This window comes from Dermacentor variabilis, chromosome 6 (assembly GCF_050947875.1).
Source record: "Dermacentor variabilis isolate Ectoservices chromosome 6, ASM5094787v1, whole genome shotgun sequence".
Taxonomy (NCBI): Eukaryota; Metazoa; Arthropoda; class Arachnida; order Ixodida; family Ixodidae; genus Dermacentor; species Dermacentor variabilis.
In genome coordinates this window covers 170,342,096-170,364,365 of record NC_134573.1, presented here as the reverse complement: position 1 = coordinate 170,364,365, position 22,270 = coordinate 170,342,096, and the positions used below count along the sequence as shown (strand labels likewise).

Genomic DNA, 22,270 nt, shown 5'->3' with positions numbered 1-22,270 from the left:
TGTCAGTTTAGGCTGTGCTTTATAAAATCAGCCCGCAGCTTTATTGGCTTTATGATCAGACGCAAACTTGTGCTGTTCTGCCAGTAAATGCACACGCAAACTTGGTAAAATTTAGGGGTGGGTAGTTGCCTGGCATTGCAGAATTGAGGTATTGCGAAATCAGGGTGTAGACGAGCCATATGTAAAAATACTGAAAAATATCTATAGCGGCTCCACAGCCACCGTAGTCCTCCATAAAGAAAGCAACAAAATCCCAATAAAGAAAGGCATCAGGCAGGGAGATACGATCTCTCCAATGCTATTCACAGCGTGTTTACAGGAGGTATTCAGACCTGGATTGGGAAGGATTGGGAATAAGTGTTAATGGAGAATACCTTAGTAACTTGCGATTCGCTGATGATATTGCCTTGCTTAGTAACTCAGGGGACCAACATCAATGCATGCTCACTGACCTGGAGAGGCAAAGCCGAAGGGTGGGTCTAAATATTAATCTGCAGAAAACTAAAGTAACGTTTAACAGTCTCGGAAGAGAACAGCAATTTACGATAGGTAGTGAGGCACTGGAAGTGGTAAGGGAATACATCTACTTAGGACAGGTAGTGACTCCTGATCCAGATCATGAGACTGAAATAATCAGAAGAATAAGGATGGGCTGGGGTGCGTTTGGCAGGCATTCTCAGATCATGAACAGCAAGTTGCCATTATCCCTCAAGAGAAAAGTTTATAACCCCCCAGCTGTGTCTTACCAGTAGTCACGTATGGGGCAGAAACCTGGAGGCTTACGAAAAGGGTTCTACTGAAATTGAGAACGACGCAACGAGCTATGGAAAGAAGAATGATAGGTGTAACGTTAAGGCATAAAAAAAGAGCAGATTGGATGAGGGAACAAACGTGAGTTAATGATATCTTAGTTGAAATCAAGAAAAATAAATGGGCATGGGCAGGACATGTAATTAGGAGGTAAAATAACCGATGGTCATTAAGGGTTACGTACTGAATTCCAAGGGAAGGGAAGCGTAGCAGAGGGCGGCAGAAAGTTAGGAGGGCGGATGAGATTAAGAAGTTTGCAGGGACGGCATGGCCACAATTATTACATGACCGGGGCAGTTGGAGAAGTATGGGAGAGGCCTTTGACCTGCAGTGGGCGTAACCAGGCTGATGACGATGATGAGTTGCCTGGTGATCGCATTTGGATCCGTGGTCATCGATCTAGCCTGTGCACGTGATCTCACACCCAGTTGCCTATGTGGTCTATTGTGCAAACATTTTTAGCATGAATTTCCCACAACGATGTGCCGCCTGTCACACCCATTGGCAAGGCCTAACCAGCGATGCCACTTTGCCGGGGAGTAAGCAATCAAAGTTCCAGTCTGGTAGGTTTGGTGCAGAGTGCGGGATATAGTGAAGATAATGCGTCATCATCAGTAGGACAACTAGTGCCATTTAGTAGTGGCTTGTGGAAATCAACCAGCACTTGAGTATGCACGTGACGCTTAGTGAAATGTTCTTTTCAAAATTTTCTCACTTCGAAGTGGCGGTGCAGGGCTTACACGAAGGCGAGCCTTACACGAATATATGTGGTATATCCCAGCTTGGCTTAGAGGACTGTCTTATTTCCTGCAGGTGAACGAATGGTGAATGGGAAGAAGACAACCCCTGCACTCACAGGGAAACTGCACAGTAGCTCCTCAAGTGAAAACTTGTCCAAGGCCAGCCGTAAGCGAAAGGCCTCCCGCTACATTTCTTCATCGGACGGGGATGACAGCCGTGGAGAGGCTGAAGGGGAAGAAGCCAGCATTGAATGCAGCCAGGAATCCACCGAAGACGAGGATGAGAACAGCGAAGAACAGCACGAGGATGACGACGACAATGACTACAATTATGACGACTCTCCTCCAGAAAGGCGTCGGTCATCGCGGAGGGCTGCTCGCACCAATGTGATTGGCAGTGATGACAGCAGCAACTCGCCTTGCTGCAGCAGAGGGAGCAGTTCATCCAGAAATGTGTCGGAGCATAGGAAAAAACGGGAGAACAGCAGCGGCGAGTCTGAGATGACAACGGGTAGCTCAGAGAAGTCATCTTCCTTCATGACGGACCATGACTACGGACAACCGCGGCGGTCTTCACGCAAGCCCCGCAAGACAACTAGTTTTTCACCAGAGACAACTGTCAGGTCGTCTGCAACCACGAATAGCAAAACTCGTGTGCAAACAAGAAACCGTGGTCAGCAGAAAGTTCGGTACCGAGAAGAGGAAGATTCCGAGTGGACAGGCGACTCGGATGAGGAGGATGGGCTCGACTCGAGGGCGCGCGAGGTGCTTTCTGTCAGCAGCCGGGGCCGGTTACGAAAACTTTCTAAGCATGCAGCACGTGCCATGGTGGCCCAGTGAAAGCACGGCTCCATATATATTCTGTCAGTGGAGTCGATGTTTATTGACTACTTTGAGAGCTCAGAATACCACTGTCATCTTAGCATTGTTCTGCAGCCAAATGACGTTTTCATTTGTAAATGTTTGCACCCTTCGCGCACTTTTTTTTTCGTTCTTATTTATTGAAGTCATTTGTGAAGGTTGTTGGGAGGATATTTTTGCTCGTAGCATGATATTGCGGAGACTGGGGGTCTTATGATAAACATTCCAGTTTTTCAGCAGGCATGCCAGTTTGAGAATTCACCAGACATCACAGTGCTTTTTGTTGAAATGTTATTTTCTGTGAGTGCTCTTTGCCCATTGTAAGCATTTATCATGTTGATGTAGATATTTAGTGATGCAATAGGCTGTACATATAATTGTGGATCTAAGGACACCCTTGTCTTGTGTAGACTGCGGTGGTGAAGGCGCTTCCACATTGGACTGTAATGAGCCACATCAAATGCAGTCGTGAATGATGTACTTATTTTCGCCTGCAGCTTTCCAGAGCTGTTTGAGACAGGTTTAACTGAATCTTGTAAGATTGTGATTTAATTGCAGTTAGCGAGTGTTTGCTTATCTGCTCACTGCCAGCACATGAAGAAGTTTGGTGATGAGAGATTACAGGCATCCTGAGGACGCAACACTGGTTTTGTGGCTTTTATTTGAATGAAACAGGTTACACAATCCTCACTAGAGGTACGTCAGCAGTGCTTCTCTGTTGAGGGATGTGCTTCATGGCCGCCATCGCAATTAACACTGTGCATGCAAGTCCAAGGTAGTAGATGTACAACTTCAGAGGGCTCGTACTGCCAAAGGGCCACAGCCACAAGCCCCTCCGTATAGAGTCTCTTAGATGATGCGATGCCACTGCCGCTAAAGCGATCAGCGCTACTTTGTAGACCTGTGCCAGTCCCGATAGCTTTCCCAAAAGTGCAATAACTGACAAGCTTGCAAGCACAACTGAGCTGCAGTGTAGAAACGGTCTGGTCTTCAAGCCTGTGGCACTCTGAAAAAGATCAATACATCAATTCTGACAGGCTCTGGCACTGCAAGCAGCAGGTGCTAGACATTGACTACTTATTGCGTGCAGAATAGAGCGCACTTTAGCGAGGAGATTGACAGAGTTTTCGTCTCCACCACAGTTAGTGAAAAACTAAGAATGCAGAGGCAAATGCCTCGCTTTCCAAGTTAAGAAATTTTTACAGACGCCAATTACATACTCATTTCCCCAGACACTGTAACAGTAGCAAGCATGCAATATCGGAGCACCTGTTTTGAAGAATGACAGCACAGACTGCAAGTATGGTGCTGTTTTGTGGGTGGAGCTTGTGCTAAATTGTTAGGGCTGTCGCTGAGTATATTTAAAATTTTTTTATTTCAAGGAGCACTGTTACCGCACATTAAAAAAAAAAAAAAGAACCTTGTGAATGTAACCCCGCACCGTGCAGGAAGTGCAGTAAGACTCTCTAATGACAGTCATCTTGACTCCACTTGCTGAAGTCTGCATGCCAGTCACTGGAGGCCAGACAATTTGAGCAAGGTTTCTACAGTCACTGGCATGCTGACTTCACATTGTCCATTTTGTTTTTGTCCTTTCGTTTGGCAATGCCTCTATTCCTGCAGGCAAGCATCACTAAAGTGGCATTTGTGAGAAAAGAGGTAATATCACTTGAAGTATTGCCTTGAGGAGGTTTCGCTTGACAAAACACTGCAGTTATCGGCCATGCGGAGATGTGAATATACATAGTGTCTAAACATTCAAATATGTGGTGCAGAAAATGTTTGACATCAGTTACTCAATCGCACCGCTAATAATAAAGGTAGGAAAAGCCTCATAGAAGTGGCATTCTAAACGTGGTAGCAGTTAAGGCTCCGTTCCTTTATAGATGAAAGAGCTACTTTTATACATCAATCCCACAGTGCCACACGCCAGTAGCGTTTGTGTCAGTACTGAGGAATTTCCGGACTAAATTTTGGTGCCCTGTGCTCCGGCTCTTATTAAATCATTGCCTCTACGTAACCAAGCATGACGCATAGCAGAACGTGCTTTCTCTACATTATAGGTGCACTGCTACGGAACCAAAATGCTCCATTACCTCTATTTTCAGAGATCTTGCGGCCAGAAAGTGATCAACATCGATGGCACAGCCAAAAAAGCCGCAGAGCAGGCTGTCTTGCATGCTTGCCTTTTGCAGCGGCCGACCCGAAACCATTATCCAGCATAGCAATGCGATCAAACCGTGCGTCGCATTGTCGGCTAGCGCGCGAAGCCAAGGAAGCCTACTCAGATCCGTGATGCAATCTCCTGCGGTCGATATGGCAATCGTCAGTGCAGCTCCCAGCAAGTAGAAAGCCACCATTACGAAGTTTTGCTGAAACGTATACGCACAGTGTAAACATGTGTGCTGACTGCCTGTTACGCTGGCCCAAAGCACGAGTGATCTGGCACGCGCCCTTGCATAGTTATAAGATCAGTCTGGAGGTTCGCGCATTTTGCAAACGCAGAACGAGGAAGTAAATGCAGTGGGCGGAAGACTTCGTTATATCACTATTGTGTGAACGCGCGCACGAACGAAAGTGCCTAACTCGAAAGCACCAGCCTGCAGCGGTGACGCTAGCGACGCGTTGACATTTATGTGGTAAGCTAGCACCCCTGTACTCCCAAGCATCAACAAAATTTGTATGTGCGCATTAAGTTTTTCGTGCTGTCTAAATTGATATGAAACACAAATGATTGTACACCGTGCGTTTACGTTTCGTTTCTTTCTCTATTTAAGGTGCCAAACGGAGGCATTCTCCAAAGGCAGTTTTGGTTCTAGTACACTCTAGTTTTGGTTTCGTTGTTTATGAGCATAAAGTTTTTTCAGAGTAAACTCTTAACTTCTTTATAGCCTCTCTCGCCACAGTTATCGATAGTAATTTACCAACCTTTACCTGTATCTGTTTTTTAGAATAAAATTAATTTAACAATATCACCTCGAATGCATTTTTCAGCGCATTTTCTTTCGGCCTGTCCTCTAGCCGTGTGTCAACCGCCGGCGGCAACCATGTGCTTCGTCTTGATATTTTGATGTGTAGCGTGTGCTGGAAATATCCGACACATTCTGGCTTCAATGAAAAGCGACGCAGCAGTAAGTATAACTTGTTGAATCAGTTGGAGTTCGCGCAACTTGGACATGGGAATGTAACCAGTACAGCAAACCAAGGTCTGGTGGGTGCCGAGGCAGCGCGTCACCGTTTCGTCATTGAGAGCTAGGCCTAGTGAACGATGCGCCTGAAATAATGTATTTTTGGCACTTGCCGACAAACGGTTGACGATTGTGTGATTTGATGCGCATCTCTTGAAGAAGCCGCCAGGCCTATGTGCGTATCGTCTTGTTTACGAGTCGCGAAAGTGCGGCGCAGTGCGCAGCAACCAGTACTGGATTCATTTGGTAGCATTTCTGGTGCCGCCGCCTGAAGTTTGTGGCTTTGCCTTTTGACAACGCTGTTAGTCGTCCACCGTTATGTGCACCGAACAAGAGCCCGCATTACGTCGCAGGTACGCGCAGTTTCGACTTCACTGTTCCAGAATTTCGCAACGTCATTTCAAAGCTCGTCATAGCGGGCGTTTTCTCTAGTTCCGACTAAGTTTCAGCTCATGGCCTGATACCTTCTGCTACTTTCCTGCATGAAAGGAGACAGCCGGCTACGCCTTAAACTAAATGGGCTGTGTTTCTGGTGCATAGGTAGCTGTAAACCATAACTCATGTTTCTTACACACTGTTCGAGAGCTGAACAAGTTTGCTGTACGCCTCCTGTGCATTCCTTGTCAGTGTCGCTTTGTCTGACAGCCAGAGAGCCTCGGCGTTTTATCAGTCACGAACCCCACTTCTCACGAAAATGCCCACTCTTATTTTCTTGACCCTTGCCTGTTTCATATTTCATTTTATTATCTTCGTTTCGAGTACGCAGAACCTCCCACTGAGTCATTGTATATTTGTATCGGTCAATTCGCAGAAAAATCCCGCGTCAGTTTATTATGCGCGTGCTGATAAAAATAAAAAAAAAAATGGCCGTTTCGATTCTTATCGCGTAATCTTTCCCCCCTCGGCTGCCCTGTTTTCGACTTGTCCAGAACACGCCGGAGCCTGTTGTCAGTATCTGCCCTCCCAAGATCGCATTCGCAGTACCAGCTTGTCCCAAATCTCAGTGGCATGACAGCTGTGATTGCAATTTAAGCCCCCAGGCGTACGGAGGCTCTTTCTGTTCATGCGTGATTAACTGGAAAAAGAAAAATAACTTTTCTGCATTGCCGGGTAATGGAGGCAGACCAGTGTGTGCTCGGCATTCTTGGCCGCAGAAAGTAACCTGCATTTCTATTTTTCGCTGCTGCTGCTTCACGAGTAGCCAAAAGTTGGCAATGCTCCAGGACAGAAGTCTGCAACAGTTGAATACTTCGATTCATGTGTTAAGTGTGTACACCAGTGGTGATATTAATGCTAGGGTATTTGAGGGTGTAGGGTATGGTAACCTTGAGTCGCTTTGTCGTCTGTTTTGCTGGTATTATTCTTAAATGTGAAAGATGTTAAAAGAAGCTCAAATGCCGGCACTGGCACAGTGTGGCCCAAACCTTCAAAGCAACCTGTGAAACGGCATGTTTGAGGATTGAAATGTGGGAAGCTTGTATACATCGGGTTTTGTCCATGCTTTGGAGAGGCTTCTTGTGCGATTCTATAACATTTACATAAATATTTGGAGTTCCTTTTGTTCAGGTAGTCGCGCGGTAATGGGGCATAAACATTGTCACTCTGTGAAAAATACAGGCAGAAATTTCTTCTTTTCTTTAGCACTGATTTGTTGCCTGTAAGGCCTAACTTCCAATGGTGCCATGTTTGTGTGGAATCTTGGAGCACACTTTAAAAATATTGTGGGTGAAATGTGTCTAAGTGATGGCGAAAATTGGTCATAGTGTGCACTAGCAGCCAGTGCTTGCTGTTTCCCGTTACCTCTAATCATAGCGTGTGCTTTTGGGACAAATTTTTTAGAAACGACATAGGAATCATTCTTGCTTCTTAAACATTTTGAATGATTTCTAAACACATATTTATCATGAAATGTTCTTCATAAGCAGATTTAGCTTCTTGGTCAGTGACTTGCGCACTCGTATTGATGTAGCTTCTTGATCGATGCAAATGCAGAGGTAGTGTCAAATCCAGTTTCAGTTTGCAGTGTATGAAAAACAGTAAAGCCTTGCAGTGCATTTTCTTTAAACTGCAGCGTGTACACTTTCACTTGTACTGGATTTCCTTGCAGCAAGTTATACATGTTGCAGCAGTTCAGTGGCTACGGCATTGCACTGCTGGGCACAAGGTCGAGGGTTCGATTCACGATTTTGTTTCGATGGGGGCGAAATGCAAAAATGCTCTTGTACTGTGCTTTAGGTGTACATTAAAGAGCCACAGGTGGTCAAAATTAATCCGGAGCCCTCCACCATGCCGTCGCACGTAGCCAACTTTGTAGTTTTGGGACAATCAACTGCAATTTCTTTACAGCAAATTTCAGTTTTGCTAAAAAACTACGTACTTCAGTAATTCACTAGTTTAGGTATATTTAGAAAAACAAGTCCACTCAAACAAAAAGTAATAAAGTACCTGTCCAGTGTTGTATAATTCTAAATTCAGGTTGTTTCTTTAAAAAAGACAATTGAAGTGTGATATCTCTGCTTTCTTTGTGCTTTGAAATCATGTAGTGTTAACAGTGCTTATATATTAGATGGAATGCTACATTTCTATATAGAGCCAGTAATTTTTCCTTGTTCCTGCACTGCACAAAAGTTTTGTGGGGGGCATTTCAATGCAACAATTTTACAGCAGTTTCACTGAGTGGGGTTGCGACTTGCACATTTGCAGGAATCGTTTCGACAATGAAACTGACTACTCACAAATGTATATCAATGAGAATAATATGACCTGTCGATTCTAATTTCCATTTTTATAGCGTTAATGGTTCCCTTCTAACTTGGGTGACTTTGTACAAATACCTAGGCATTCACACCACAAATCTTTCCTAGAAATTGCATGTTGAACACATTAACAACACCAATAACATGCTTGGCTTTCATTGCTGCAGTGTTTCCTAAGCACCAGTATCCATGAAACTGCTTCTGTACAAAACCCTAGTCTGACCCAAAGTTGAATAGCCTCTTCTCTCTGAGATCCCCAAACTAAATCTCTAATCACATCTCTTGAATCGCATCAGAATTGTTCTGCACGCTTTGTTCTATCTAATTATTCATTCCAATCTAGTGCTTCGCAAATCAAAAGAACTTTGGACCTTACTGACCTCTCTGCACAATGCTGCCTAGTCTGACTGCATATTTCACAAAATTTATTACTTCAGTGAAAACTTTTCAACAAACTCTTGGTGTGAATGGAGTGTGTGGGTGCTTGTTCGAATGTCGAGAGCTGGGAGTTGGTCTCCTTTCAGGCGACAGCAGGCGTACAGGGCAGCAGCAGCGGCAGCCGTGCTTGGATGGAGGTAGTGCTTGGCTCGAGCGGCGAGTACTGCCTGGCACAGCACAAATAAGGGGACTGGCGGCCCTCTGCCTATGTGCTGTGTGCCCTATGGGGTAAGCGGTCTGGCTGACTGTGCAGTGCTGCGCCGCTGTGCCATGTCCGCACCAGCCATGAGGCACAAGGCGGCAGCCATGCGGCCGGGACCTTCCGAGATCGACTTCAAGAACATGCGCTTTCTCATCACGGACCGCCCCACTGACGCCACCGTGCCAGCCTTCCTGGAGGTTGGTCTATCGGCCACTTTGTGCATTCTGCTCAGTCAAACGGGCAGCGCTCTGCTTGGATCAAAACTAACATCTTCTTCAGCATGATTTAACCTAATCGCATGGCATTCAGTCATTCAGACTGCACTCTCTTTACACCATTGCCACCTCGCTCAACTAGGTTCATACTATTTGAAACTATCCAAGTAACTGCTTTGCAGGGAATTTCATGCCGTTTCTTTCATGGGTTGAAGCACGCAACAGTGTGGCGGTTAAAGGCTCACGTGAAACTAAATTCAAGAACACAGCGAGGCATGCACAAGTTAGCCATATGTCACACGAGACAGTTGATATGTCATAGATTGTGATCAGACAAACATAGCATCAGATGGGCTGATTGGGCAGAAATGCTGTGGGTGGGTGGAGCGGCTACAAAAATGGGCAGGTACCTCTAGATGTCGCTTCCATAACCATCTCTGCTGAACTGAACTACTCCCAAAGTGGACAGGAACCATCGGCACTCCACTGTTTGCATGGTGTATGAGTGGGTAACTGGTGCACACAGCATGACATGGCTGATGGCCAACTTAGTGCAGCCACCATGCAGTGGAGAGGGACATGAAGGCATTGCTGGTTGCTGCTCTGCAGAGGAACGTGCATATTCCAATACAGTAAAGCCTTATTAATTCAACCCTCTTTAATTTGGGAAGTCATATAATTTGTACTCTTTGGTTCATCAAACTCTTTAATTTGTACGTATTTAGCTGTGCATCGGTTAATTCGGACGACCCGCAAAAGTGGCGGTAGCATTAAACGAAAACTAACCGGTGGATTCTGCGTCACAATATTCATCAGTTGGCACTATATGGGAATGACAGGAATGCCAAAACGCTTTGCTTATTTATGTTGTTTACCGCCGCATATGACCTGTGTGGCCTTGTGCCTTCAGAACTTCAGGGTCGCTTTCCAGGATCGTGTCAATAGTGACCACAGATTCACCTGCAGTGGTTGTGACGACCATTATTTCCGTACTGACTCTGTGCAAGGTGCCCATGTTACAAACATAGCAAAAGATGTCAAGGATAAAGCGCAATTCTACTGCAGGCGCACCCTGGTGACAAACCCACCAGCTGTGTTGCAATGAACAGGCAATCTGTTCCTGGCCAGCCAACTGCTGGAAAAATCTGGATGTGCGCGTAGTAGCAAAAACAATGTCTACTCGGATAAAGACCCGCTCTTGCACTGCGAGCACTAATCATTCAAGAGATGACGAGAACTGCAGCTTTCCTGCAAAATAAAAACTACAGTTGTCGATTTATTTAGTGAATAAGGAAGGTTCGTGTAGCAAACATTTGTTTATTGTTATAACTTGACATTTGGTTGATTCATACATTTTTTTTCTGGTCCCATAAAATCTTAATTAACAAGGTTTTATTGTACTATGCAAGCCTCTAAAGAGAGGCGCCCTTATTCTAGCCAGCCTGTGGTGTGAAAGGAACCAGGCTGCTCACATTCTTTGCTAAAGTTCACACAAAAAACTATTCTGGGAAATGACGACATCCAAGGGCAAGCTTTCTGCACAAGAACCATTTCGTTTACTGCCTGCATGGTTATCTACCTGTTAGTAATGGTTACTTGGTGGCTGTAGAGCTCTGCCGCTAAGCACATCGCATGATCAAATCTCAACAGTTAAAGTTTTAATGTGTGTTATAAAAACCTTCCAAGTCTGGACCATTCACTATAGCATCCGTGCAGTGCCACTTTGCGACCTTAGACCTCATAATCATCATCATCAGCCTGTTTGATGTCCACTGCAGGACGAAGGCCTCTCCCTGCGATCTCCAATTACCCCTGTCCTGCGCCAGCCGATTCCAACTAGCGCCCGCAAATTTCCTAATTTCATCGCTCCACCTAGTCTTCTGCCGTCCTTGACTGCATTTTTCTTCTCTTGGAACCCATTCCGTAACCCTAATGGTCCAACGGTTATCTAACCGGCACATTACATAACCTGCCCAGCTCCATTTTTTCTCTTGATGTCAATTAGAATACCGTCTATACCCGCTTGCTCTCTGATCGAAACTGCTCCATTCTGTCTCTTAACCTTATGCCTAGCAGTCTTCGTTCCATTGCTCTTTGTAGGGTCCTTAACTTGTTCTCAAGCGTCTTTGTTAGTCTCCAAGTTTCTGCCCCATATGTCAGCACTGGTAAAATGCACTGATTTTACACCTTCCTTTTCAATGATGATGGTAAGCTTCCAGTCAGGAGCTGACAATGTCTGCCGTATGCGATCCAACACATTTTTTTTTATTATTATTCTATGAATTTCCTTCTCATGATCAGGGTTCCCTGTGATTGACCTAGGTGAACATACTCCTTCAGACTCTAGAGGCTGACTGGCGATCCTGAACTCTTGTTCCCTTGCCCGGCTATCCATCATTATCTGTGTCTTCTGCGTATTAATCCTCAACCCCACTCTTACACTCTGTCTGTTAAGGTCCTCAATCATTTGTTGCAACTTGTCTGCATTGTTGCTGAATAGAACAATGTCATCGGCAAACCGAAGGTGCCACTTTATTTTTCTGTTTCGTCTGAACCTCTGCACTATGCAGACTTTGGTTGCGTAAAAACAATGTAGCAAACAAGATGCATACCATGCTTAGTAATGCGGGGTACTATTTCATGTAGTCAAAGTTGCTGTTTTGATGTCTCGCATAGGCTCTCTATGATTGTCACGTCTGCCAATTCTATGTGATATACAGGCTACACTTAGCCGCTAAAGGTTGTTGTGAGTCAAGTTGGAGGGAGATGAAGCTGCAGGAATCGTAGGACACCTCTCATAGCTGACATTTACCTTCTAAGTACATGTTCGGTGTGCCCACACTGTAGTGTGTTGTTGTGCACATCATCGTTGCGCCATATGTGTATAGAATGACAAACGTGGTGTGTTTGAAAAAAACAATTTTGACTGGTGCAACATTTTATTGAAACAATTGTTATCCATCCTTGCAACTATATTTTGTCGACAAATTAGTTTTGATGCCACGGTGAGCTTCAAGTGATGTTTGCTACAGCAATTGGAAGCTTTCTGGCAGCAGTCAGCTTTGGCGGCATAACACTGGATAACAGTCTTCATAAGTCTCCCAGCAAACACGCAGCACTCATACCTTTTAGCGTCCCTGCACAAGGACGGTTTCACGTCTAATTAGGCATTGCGCTGCATGCAAATTGCATAGAATTATCGGCACCGCACTGCAGTGGGTACCACACTTAAAGGAAGTGTTATTGGTTTTCACTGAATGCTACATAGACACACAAGCCAATACATTGTCCGATCTGCTGCCGTGCTTTCTGCCAAATTGTCTAAATTCTGCTTGGTTATTGCCTGCCTTTTATCGTGCAGTCGTGCGAAGGAGGCATAATATTTTTTATCGCCTTTCGGGAAAGAAAGAAAAATATAAGTGACTGAAATGCATTTTAGGCAGCATATACTGCAGCAACACATTCTTCTGTTGGTGGTAGCACAAGTAAGAGGACTCAAATTTGTATTTGCTGGTTTGTACATGCCACCATTCAGTATATTATGTTGTGTTCTTGCCAGCTGCATATTAACAAAGTTATCGCTACCAAAGGTTGCATTAGCGTTATTTTCAACTCTCTGATTGCTTAATTCACTCCCCAAAACAGAAACTGGCTGTTGTCGTCCCAGTCAGCCAATATGGTGATGGATTAACGGACCGTTTTACTAGTTGTTGGACTCGCCATTTGTGTATGCCCTTCTTTTATACTTGCACCTTTCTGTGTGTTTAATTGTAGGAATTCAAGAAAAGGAATGTCAAGGATGTTGTCAGGGTATGCGAAGCCACTTATCAGAAGGATTTGCTTGAGAAGGAAGGCATTAACGTGTGGGTAAGTTGTATTGGTATTTATTTATTTCCTCAAAGGTCTCTTGTTGAGACATTACATTCACTTTAGTTGTCTCTTTATAAAGTCTTCAAAGCACAGTTCTTAACAAAATCTCATGAATTCAAATTAAAGGGGCCCCTAACCACCCCTCGTGCTTCGTGAAGAAACATACCGTATTTGTTCGATTCTGATGCACCCTCGATTCTAATGAGCACCCATTTTCCATGACCAAAAAAAGGGAGGGGAAAAAAATACCCTCAGTTGTAACTCGCACTTGTTTGCCGTGACCTAAAAGAAGAAAAGTCCTTTACAGTACCACACACTTCATTATTTCATACAGAAATACACCTTTCTCTCATTTGGAAAAAGATTTAGTCCCAATGCACTGCAGTTGCGATAAATAAAAAAGTCAATTTTTCCCAAAATGCGAAGCATAGATTGCGATAGCAAATTACTAGACAGCTATATGAAAAGTTGGATAGTAGCTTTATCGGCTGTATGAACTCTTCAACATACACTTATTAAACTAACAAGCGTGGTGTAACGCGCACATAAGTAAAGATGAACACGTCTCACTCAATGACCACGAAAACTCTATCAGAATGCTGGAGTGAGAAAGTGAAGTAGCAGGAGCGAGCGAATTGACGTTTGTGTGGCCTCTCGCTTCAACATGGAACTAAGTGACGAGAGCACAGTGCGGTGCGCCTAGACATGTAGACTTTCGGCATCGCGTACGGGGCGGCCATATTGAAACACCAATGGCAATATCGAAACACAGATTTAGGCTCGTGCTCGATTTTAAAGCGTGTGCAATTCTTACTCATTTTATCAGGAAAAAAGTGCGCATTATGTTCGAGTAATTAAAATGCGGTAATCCGTGGATAGCACCCGCTGTTGTGGACATCTTTGCCAAGTTTTGCAGCCATGCGCGATGCGTGGAGCTCGCAAGCAGAGCGCGAAGTCATCTTTCTCTCAGGCGCGTTCTTGTCAACAGAAGCCTGCTCTTCACCCTTTTCTGGACGCTTTATTTTGTAATGTAGCAGATGCCCATGTGCGGCTGCTATTGGCGAATAGCTGATGTCGATCAAGAAAAGTGTTTGAACCAGTGTGCTTCTTCCTACTGTTCCTGTGTATATTTATTGACGAAGTTCAATAAACAGGTTGAAGTAAGTGAAAATCTGCTTTCGAATTTTGATAATGGCTTACTTCCAGAAGATGCCAACTATCATCTGCTCCTGCTCGGCTGCCCGCGTAGGAATTAAGCTTTGACCTCCCTGCTTAGCGGTGTCATTGCTCTCACTGATTTCGACTAGTTGTGAATGTTCAACAAGCCTCAAGCCACATAAAACTTGAGGTTGGACCACACGCACACTTGCCAGCACGTCCTGGCCCCTCCTGTTTAAATGCCTTGGCAGACTTATTGATAGGACTTCAAGATGCACCAGTTGAAAGTGGGTACTATCAGTCAGTCAAGCTGGTGAAGGACAAGGCCAGTCCACACCACATGGCTCAGTCTAGCTGGAGTGTATGAGTACCAGCGTGCATACACACTACAGTTGTGTATAGCTGCAGTCTGCTACGTAGCGTATATACCGCAGCCAATGCAGGTTGCTGCAGTGAATCCTCTGGCTAACCGCACTGCAGCTCGCAGAGGACAACTGCATTTGGTTTACATTTGGTGCGTTGTAGGTGCCAAAATCGATACTGGCGCCTACGTTAACATCCAAAATCAAATTTGAACTGCACGCCATGGTTCATCAGGTGGAGTGTTTTGGGCACGCCCTGCTCCACTGTAGCCTTTGCAGTGGAAGGTATTGAAGTAGGAGTTTGAAAGGCCATGTTTGATTGCCAATAAACCCATTTCTGCTGAACGCATTTAAGTACTTTTTGCTGCAAATTATTTCTGAAATAGCCTATTTTATTTTCAAATGCATTTGTCCACTTCGATAAGAAGTGGTTCCAGGGCCCCTTTAAGGAAATTGGAGAAATACACTGTCAAATGTGCTAAGCTTGAGAAGACTTTCTTGAGACTTCTATAACAGTGTGCGTTGAATATAACCTGGAATGACAAGAAATGTAACTAGTCAAGGTAATGTTGAAGTTTGTGAATTATTTGCACTACAGCCATTGGCAAAAGTATGCGGTTTATTTATTTGGCCTCAAGTGCGCAAATCTTAACAGCAACTCACGCGATGCAGAATTTCATGCAGAAATTTATTTAAATGCTCAAATAACCTGTCAGTGTGGAACGGGATAATTGTACAAACTTAATATTCTAGTGTAAGAGCGTGATTTTAGGGCTCTAAAAAGACTCATGCAAGGTAGAAGCGCCCGCACACACACACAGAGCGCCATCTTGCCCGAGAAGTTTATTATACTAGCCTTATGGGTGTGTCCAAGCTCTCTCTCTCTCTCTCTCTCTCTCTCTCTCTCTCTCTCTCTCTCTCTCTCTCTCTCTCTCTCTCTCTCTCTCTCTCTCTCTCTCTAGCACATGAGAATGACATGAGAACACATGTCAGCCAGGTGGCCACAGAAGGCACATTGCTCTGGAGCTACTAGTTATTGAATCCCAGAGTACAATTTCTAGCTTGTTTGCCAGTGTTTACTGCAACACTGTTCAACTTCAAGTTTGGTCTGCTGATGCCACTATGCTAAACGCAGCCATCATAATTCAAGTTTGATCCTCCACATTTGTTTTAGGGGTTGCATCTCTTGAGTGTCTGTGGGTTTACAATTTGTCAGAACAGCCTCAACCGTGGGATGGGTGCCACATTTTTTGTTCTTCCTGAAGTTTCACGAGTCTCATACACTTGATAATTGAGAAACCTGTTGAGGGACATTGCTGTGTTTGTCTTGCAGGACTGGCAGTTTGATGATGGGTCCCCACCCCCAGCACGTATTGTGGACGAGTGGTTCCAGTTGCTCAGGAAACGCTTCAAGGAGGACCCGGACTGCTGCATAGCTGTACACTGCGTTGCCGGCCTGGGCAGGTAAGCACATGAGACAATACACCGTATTTACTTGCATATACGAAGCATCATACTCGCATAATGACCACACCCCTGGAATTTGTCTTCTAGATCTTTCTCTCTCTCGTTTTCTTTTCCCACTTAATGATCACACCCCGAAATTGCCACCGGGACGGTGGTCTGCTGGGTCCCGCTGTTGATAATTGAGCTTGAAGGCCAAGTGCCATCAATTGAGCACTACGTAAATGACTCAAGACTCACCAAACCGACTGCACACACCATAGCAACCAAAGTGGCCCTAAAACAAACTGGTGAACAGCTGGCAAACCACTCGGGAATGAACATAGGCTTAAAGGGCCCCTCGCCAGGTCTGGCCCTTTTGAGCTGACAAGCGCAGAGGATACATTGCATGATAACGATCGTGTCTGCAAAGTATTACATCGCTACGCATCGCAGAAAGATCTGAAATTTCAAACCGAACGCCGTTTTTTCTTCTCCTCGTGACCGCCGTGCTTCAAGCCGGAGGATGACATACTCGCATCCGTGCGTCTACGTACTCGAGTCCGCAGTGTGATGTCGCTCATGGTGAAACGTGAGTTATTCACGGCATCATTTGTTATTTGTGTGATCTGTTGCTTAAATTGATGAATTGAAGTTTCGAGAAATAATAAAACACACAAATGGAATGTCTGTGTCTTTTATTTTACTTCACACTGATGCAAGGGAGATGTCCTTCTGCTTTGTCTGCTTGTTCTCGCGGTCGTGCAATCACGTGCGCATGTACCGAAACTATGCCATTTTCTACCGTGTTGCAGCGCGCAATCATGCTTGGCAATCTACTTGTTCTGCCTCAGTATTCGTGTAGCACTGAATTATACCACTAGTCATGTGTCCTTGTGCACAGCACGCAAAATCTTTTGCTGTGCGAACGAGACAACAGCTCGCACGCGACGCTGTCAGCAGAAGTGCGTTGTGCCAAAAAAAAAAAAAAAGCAAGGAGAAAGAAAACAAGGCGAGGCCTGTGATGTATGCATTTTGCTCTTCGTACTTCGCAAATATTTTGAAACAGCAGCTTGTCACATTTCTGACTCAGTAAATTTCCTTGGTGCGGTCACTATCTGATTATTTCTGCCTAATCACTCGTGGATGTGCTCAGTTCTGATAGATTTGTTTTTGTTGCACGCAAGGCTTGAAACATAGCCGTTTTGCACATTGTAATACCTTGTAGCAAAGATGTATTACTACTAGTGACTCTCTTACTCTTGTGGACAGTCACGAAAAATTCAGCTTTGACCATTCTATGCTATCGGTGTAGTCCGTCATTTATTGTGCTTATATGGTGTTCATATATTCAAGTGTGCACCCATTCACTTATTGACATGTTTGCAATAGGGTGGGCGTAAGATTCCGTGTCAGTTAGGGTAGATGTGTGTAGATATTGTGTGCAAAATGTACTATAACAGGAAGCAGCGCTACACCCTTTGTGATTGTTAAACAAGCGGTGCTCACTCTTGTCGACGTTCCAAGGCTGAAGCACTTTCTTTGAAAGTTAGTGATACAACGCTGGCAGCTGAGCAGATTTCTGTACCCTCTAAGGAAACCGCATATTTGGAAGTGCCAGTAACACGTACAGACAGCTGCAGCAACAGTCGACAAAATTGGCTTCACAGATTCATTCCATTCCTTAATGTGCCAGTCATGATTTTTGCATACCAACTACTGCACACGTCTTCAATCCAGCATGATAGAGCATAGTGTGTTAGCGAAAAGTCGGTTGCATTTCCGACAGCTGATTGCACAGAAGCAAGGTGGAAGCGATAATGGTTTCGTGCGATCTAGTTTCTATAGAACAAACAGCTTTGCGAAAAGGTCAGTAAAGATGTTTTGGAGATGAAGACCGGGAGCGCTTCCACTTCCCTCACTCCTCGTGGTGGACAGCTTTCATGGCCACCTTGTGGATAGCCTTGGCACAAAGCTGAAGGAGGTATGCACCAACATCCTCGCATCACTGCTACAGCTTCTCGACATGTCCTTGAATAAGCTGTTCAAGGACAAAGTACAAATGCTGTATCTAGAGTGGATGGCTGTGGGCCAGCATGATCTGATGCTAGGCGTTACTTTGCTCCGGGAAGCATGGAGCAGAATCTCCGGCAGGGTGGTTGTGGAGTTTCAAGAAGACTGGGATATCGCACTCGCTGAACGTGACTGAAGGTTGCTTTGTATGAGACAATATAATGATGCCTCTAGTGATGAAAATGCGGCCTCCAATGAGCAAGCTCTCAACAACGGCAGTGTGGACTTAACTCAGAGTAAAGTCCGTGGTTGAATAGAAGAGATACATAAAAGGGCTAGGTGTAATTCATGTAGTGCATACAAGTCGTGTGTGTTTTTGACAAAAGTAAGCCTTCTCCAACTTGATGTTTTTGTTATGGTCACGTTAGCCATCATTAGAACTCCAACCTGCAGGTTGCTTAAATTCTCAGCGCTCGTATTTTCTTTTCCTGGAAATTTTATCCTGCATCATGTTTGCACCCCCAAGTTAGCGACAGTTTTTAGAGGAAAAAAAAGTGGTCATTATGCGAGTAAATACGGCGTTATCTAAAAGGGGCAGCACAGCTGACCTTTGTGTGACTAGTGTTGGGTTCTGGTCCTTCATTTGATTTGTTTTCGACATGGGCCTTCATCTGTGAAAAATAACTGTGAACACAGTGTGTAACAAGCGGGGTTTAACCTTGCAAAGCCCTGACACCTCCTGCACCAGAGAAAATGACTCTCAAAAATTGGTATAGTAATTATGGTCTTTATGAGCTGCCCAAAACTGAAACTTGACTTCATTGTGTCTGAAACTATGGGTTTTGTGTGAAGTTTCCTGCACATAAATCAGCATTTTGAGATGTGAAACTCGCCATATGAAAAATGATACATTGGACGATGTGGGGTAAGAAATACCTAGGTGTATGCACATAAAACTGCCTAATTTTGCGTATTGATTTATGCATACGTGCTGGATCATCACACGAGTGAATTAAGAAAATAGTGTGAAGCCTGAACAATGAAGGGCTGCAGCGTGCATGGTGTTACGACATGGTAGGTGGATCTCAGGAGACTTGCCACAGACGTCTGGAGTCAAGGGACTAGGCAAAAATTATACAGCTTAGCGAAACTCAACCTTGTTTACGTGATGAATCGGACATAGGAGGATAAGAAAAAGGTGGCCGTTCACTCTATACACTTATATAACCCCTAATGTCACTAGCAGTTCCTTATATGTGCAAGTTGCAATATTCTTGGAATTATTTTCTTCTGTGGCAAGTAATAATTTTGGTCTATGTATGTCTTGCCCACATGTGAAATGCCTGAGGTGGGGCTCAAAAATTGATTTATGGTGTGCCTGTCCGCATGGTACCCTAGGGCGCTTCTCTAAAATCTTGCTTTACCTCGTACTTTAAATTCATTTTGTGTATGTGGACAGTAACTTTCAATATCCAGGCCTCATTCAGTGCAACGGCGTGTGTGCCACGTTTCAGAGGTCATACTATGTAATATTGAACTTCTGTCCTAACCGTTGCTTGTTTTTTTTTACTTGCAGGGCACCTGTATTGGTTGCATTAGCACTTATTGAATTAGGTATGACTTACGAGGATGCTGTGGAGCTCATAAGGCAGTGAGTACCACTCTCTTAAGTTACGTCCACACCAGCAGGAAGAGCATGCATAGGGAGTTCACGCACAGCAGACCACTCTGCCGCACTGACCTACGTTTTGCGAGGTGCAGTAGTCGCACAACACCTGACTTTCCGAGTTACATTGAGACTTCTCGTGAAAGTGAGCACTTGTCTCAATGGCTTTAAAATTCGCCATCTTGCGGTTTGTGTTACCTACATGGCTCACTTTTCGTTGTCTGTTTTGTGGCTACACTAAAGGGTCTTGAACCCATTGGTCAGTTGTCACTCGTGGCATCCTGCCTTGCTGCTTGGGTTTTTCCTGTTGTGCGGACGTACCGTTATAGTTGTCCCCCACAGTGGCCTAGCATTGTTGGTGCTAATGAAAAGCCCTGCTTTTGCAGTGTTGCAAGTTTAGCCTTGTCTAAAAGATTTTCTGTTTGTGTGCAGTAGAAAGTTTGCAGAAATGACCCTACAGTTATAGGGTATGAAAACAGTGATTCCATGCTTCATTTGTTTCAGTGCACCTGTGTAGCACTGCGTAAGCTAAAATGCTTCACAACCATATGGTTTCTTTGCTGTAACGTTCCGTGTTTACCAATAGAAATGTTGTTGCCAGTGTTACAGAAGAATTCTTCCTGCTGCTTTACTTCTAGCGCAAATTGGCTTCAGGTATTTCTTTTTCAACAGCTCTATATTTTGTTGTCTGACAGTAACTATTCTTGCTGAAAGAACACAAACTGATAAAAGGCTGGGAGGGTTATTGTATTTGTCCTGTACAGTGGACTCCTGACTTGGTACTTACGAGATTTTATTGGATGTATGAACCAACTAGCCCAAGGTAACAGTTGAGTACTCTTGTACCTATGGCAGAGTCAGAAAGAAAGAATTCAGCCTAAGTTTAAACTCGTCACACGTTGCATGGTTGTCATTGTCAAATGTGTGATGCTGCTCTCGCTCATCTCTTCTTTCTCTTTCAGGAAGCGACGGGGAGCCATCAATGCCAAGCAGCTCTCCTATTTGGAGAAGTACCGTCCCAAGTCGCGGCTGAGGCTGCGCAATGGGCACCGGCAGTGCACCATACAGTGAAGGCTTCCCTCTCTTCCTGATCTACCTTTATTTTATTTTTTCTGTGTTTGCGACCGCCTGACCTCTAGATCCTGGCAGTTTATTCCAGCGCTTTCCTTCAGACTCTGGGCACTTGGCTTCTTGATGCGGCGGCACCATAGTGTTCAAACCCCCTCTGGAAGTTGGAGGGGCAGCAAGCGACTTTGCCCTGTCGCTGCACATTCAGCCAGTGTTTCTCAGAGCGCTCCTTGGTTGACTCCTTGGATGGCATTGCTTCTTTTTTCTTTTCACGTCCACCCCTCCCACCACTACTGTTCCATCTGCTTCTGATAGCTCAGTTCTTAATCTTGTGGCAGCAAATTTTTGTCCATTTGTGAGTGGCCAGGTGACAGGAACCAGGGAGTGTCTTCTGCGGAAGCGTTAGGTGTGGTGGTCGATGCGGGGGTGCATGCGTTCGGACTGTTTTGCGAAGTAGTGGCGGTCGTTTAGAGTCTTTCGTTTGTGCACCTCTCCGCTGATCTTCCCACTTGCTCGTTGTGTTATATAAGAAAAAAAACCTCCTCTCTCTTCCCCATCTCACCCTGAACATGTCAAAGTTTAGAGCCAGTGTGCCCAGAGCTTTTACCAAGAGTTTTTGTCGCTCGTCATCAATTTATCTGCACCTTTGTTCATTTTTTTCTTCCTCATCATTGCATGGTTTCTATTGCATTAGAGAGGAATCCTTTCAGAGCTGTGCCTGGAGCTGATCTTGGGATCCCTTTTTTCTTCCTCTTCCTAGTCTTTTTAATTTAGGCGAGTTTCTTTGCAATATGCTTTCTCCTGGCGGCTGCAAAGACATGAGCAATGAGTTTACATATATACACCCCTTTTACTCCACAATGCACGAGCCCAAGTTGAAGGAACAAAGGAGGTGTATTTAGCCAGCCGTCGTTCTCTTATCCTTGTTTTCTCGAAGCAAAACTCTGGCATAGTGGTGTTGCAAGTGGCAGGTGAGCATAACGATTTGGCCTGACTATCAACAAAAACTGTTTTAGCTCCAAGAATCATAGTTCACTGTTCAAATTGGCGTTCTTGAGCACCTTTTGTTCACATTTAATGCTCGCGGAAAATGTCTTTTTTTTTAATGATGCGCCATTCGTTATTTATTCTGTCGAGAAACATTGCTCGGAAGCTCTACCACGTGACACAGAAAATGCCGTTGATGTTGCTCCTCATCGTTATTTTGCCATTCTCTGTGACTTCGTCGTGTTTAGTTAGCTCAATGCAAGTTTCACGTTTCCTCCTTTTTAATTCGTGCCGACGTGACTACTCAGGTGTGCTGGCTAGTCGTGCGTGTAGGGAGGCCTGCCTGCCATCGGAGATGTGAATGTGTTAATGTAGCAGCAAAACGTCATGTAAAATATGTTGTTTACATATCCATTTGGATTGTGCCCTTGTGAAAAGAAATAACACTAACTCACAGTGTTTCAACAGCGATTATAAAGATCTTTTCTGATAA

At 44.6% G+C, this 22,270-nt stretch overlaps 3 protein-coding genes across 5 annotated transcripts in view; 2 read left to right on the top strand and 1 right to left on the bottom strand.

The window, feature by feature from the left end:
- BRWD3 (bromodomain and WD repeat-containing protein) overlaps positions 1-3,052 on the top strand; it is a 75,563-nt gene extending 72,511 nt beyond the window's left edge. For both annotated transcript variants that reach the window (XM_075696727.1, XM_075696726.1), the window contains exon 33: positions 1,624-3,052. In XM_075696727.1, coding sequence (XP_075552842.1) covers positions 1,624-2,390 — 767 coding nt within the window. In that variant the 3' untranslated portion in view covers positions 2,391-3,052. The remainder of the gene's footprint in view (positions 1-1,623) is intronic.
- A 2-nt stretch (positions 3,053-3,054) lies between these two features.
- LOC142585750 (transmembrane protein 267) lies at positions 3,055-5,195 on the bottom strand. The gene is made up of 2 exons (XM_075696732.1): positions 4,508-5,195; positions 3,055-3,417 (listed from the first exon to the last, which is right to left on the bottom strand). Exons 1-2 carry the CDS (start codon positions 4,769-4,771, stop codon positions 3,088-3,090), a joined length of 594 nt encoding a protein of 197 aa, XP_075552847.1. The 5' UTR covers positions 4,772-5,195; the 3' UTR covers positions 3,055-3,087.
- A 220-nt stretch (positions 5,196-5,415) lies between these two features.
- PRL-1 (protein-tyrosine phosphatase 4A family member PRL-1) lies at positions 5,416-22,270 on the top strand. 2 transcript variants are annotated; one of them, XM_075696730.1, is made up of 6 exons: positions 5,416-5,542; positions 8,880-9,192; positions 12,985-13,077; positions 15,934-16,064; positions 19,633-19,707; positions 20,685-22,270. In XM_075696730.1, the coding sequence occupies exons 2-6, from the start codon at positions 9,001-9,003 to the stop codon at positions 20,791-20,793; spliced, it is 600 nt and encodes a 199-aa protein (XP_075552845.1). In that variant the 5' UTR covers positions 5,416-5,542; positions 8,880-9,000; the 3' UTR covers positions 20,794-22,270. The 2 variants fall into 2 exon arrangements, with proteins under 2 accessions (XP_075552845.1, XP_075552846.1); XM_075696731.1 differs by lacking the exon at positions 5,416-5,542 and adding an exon at positions 5,746-5,952.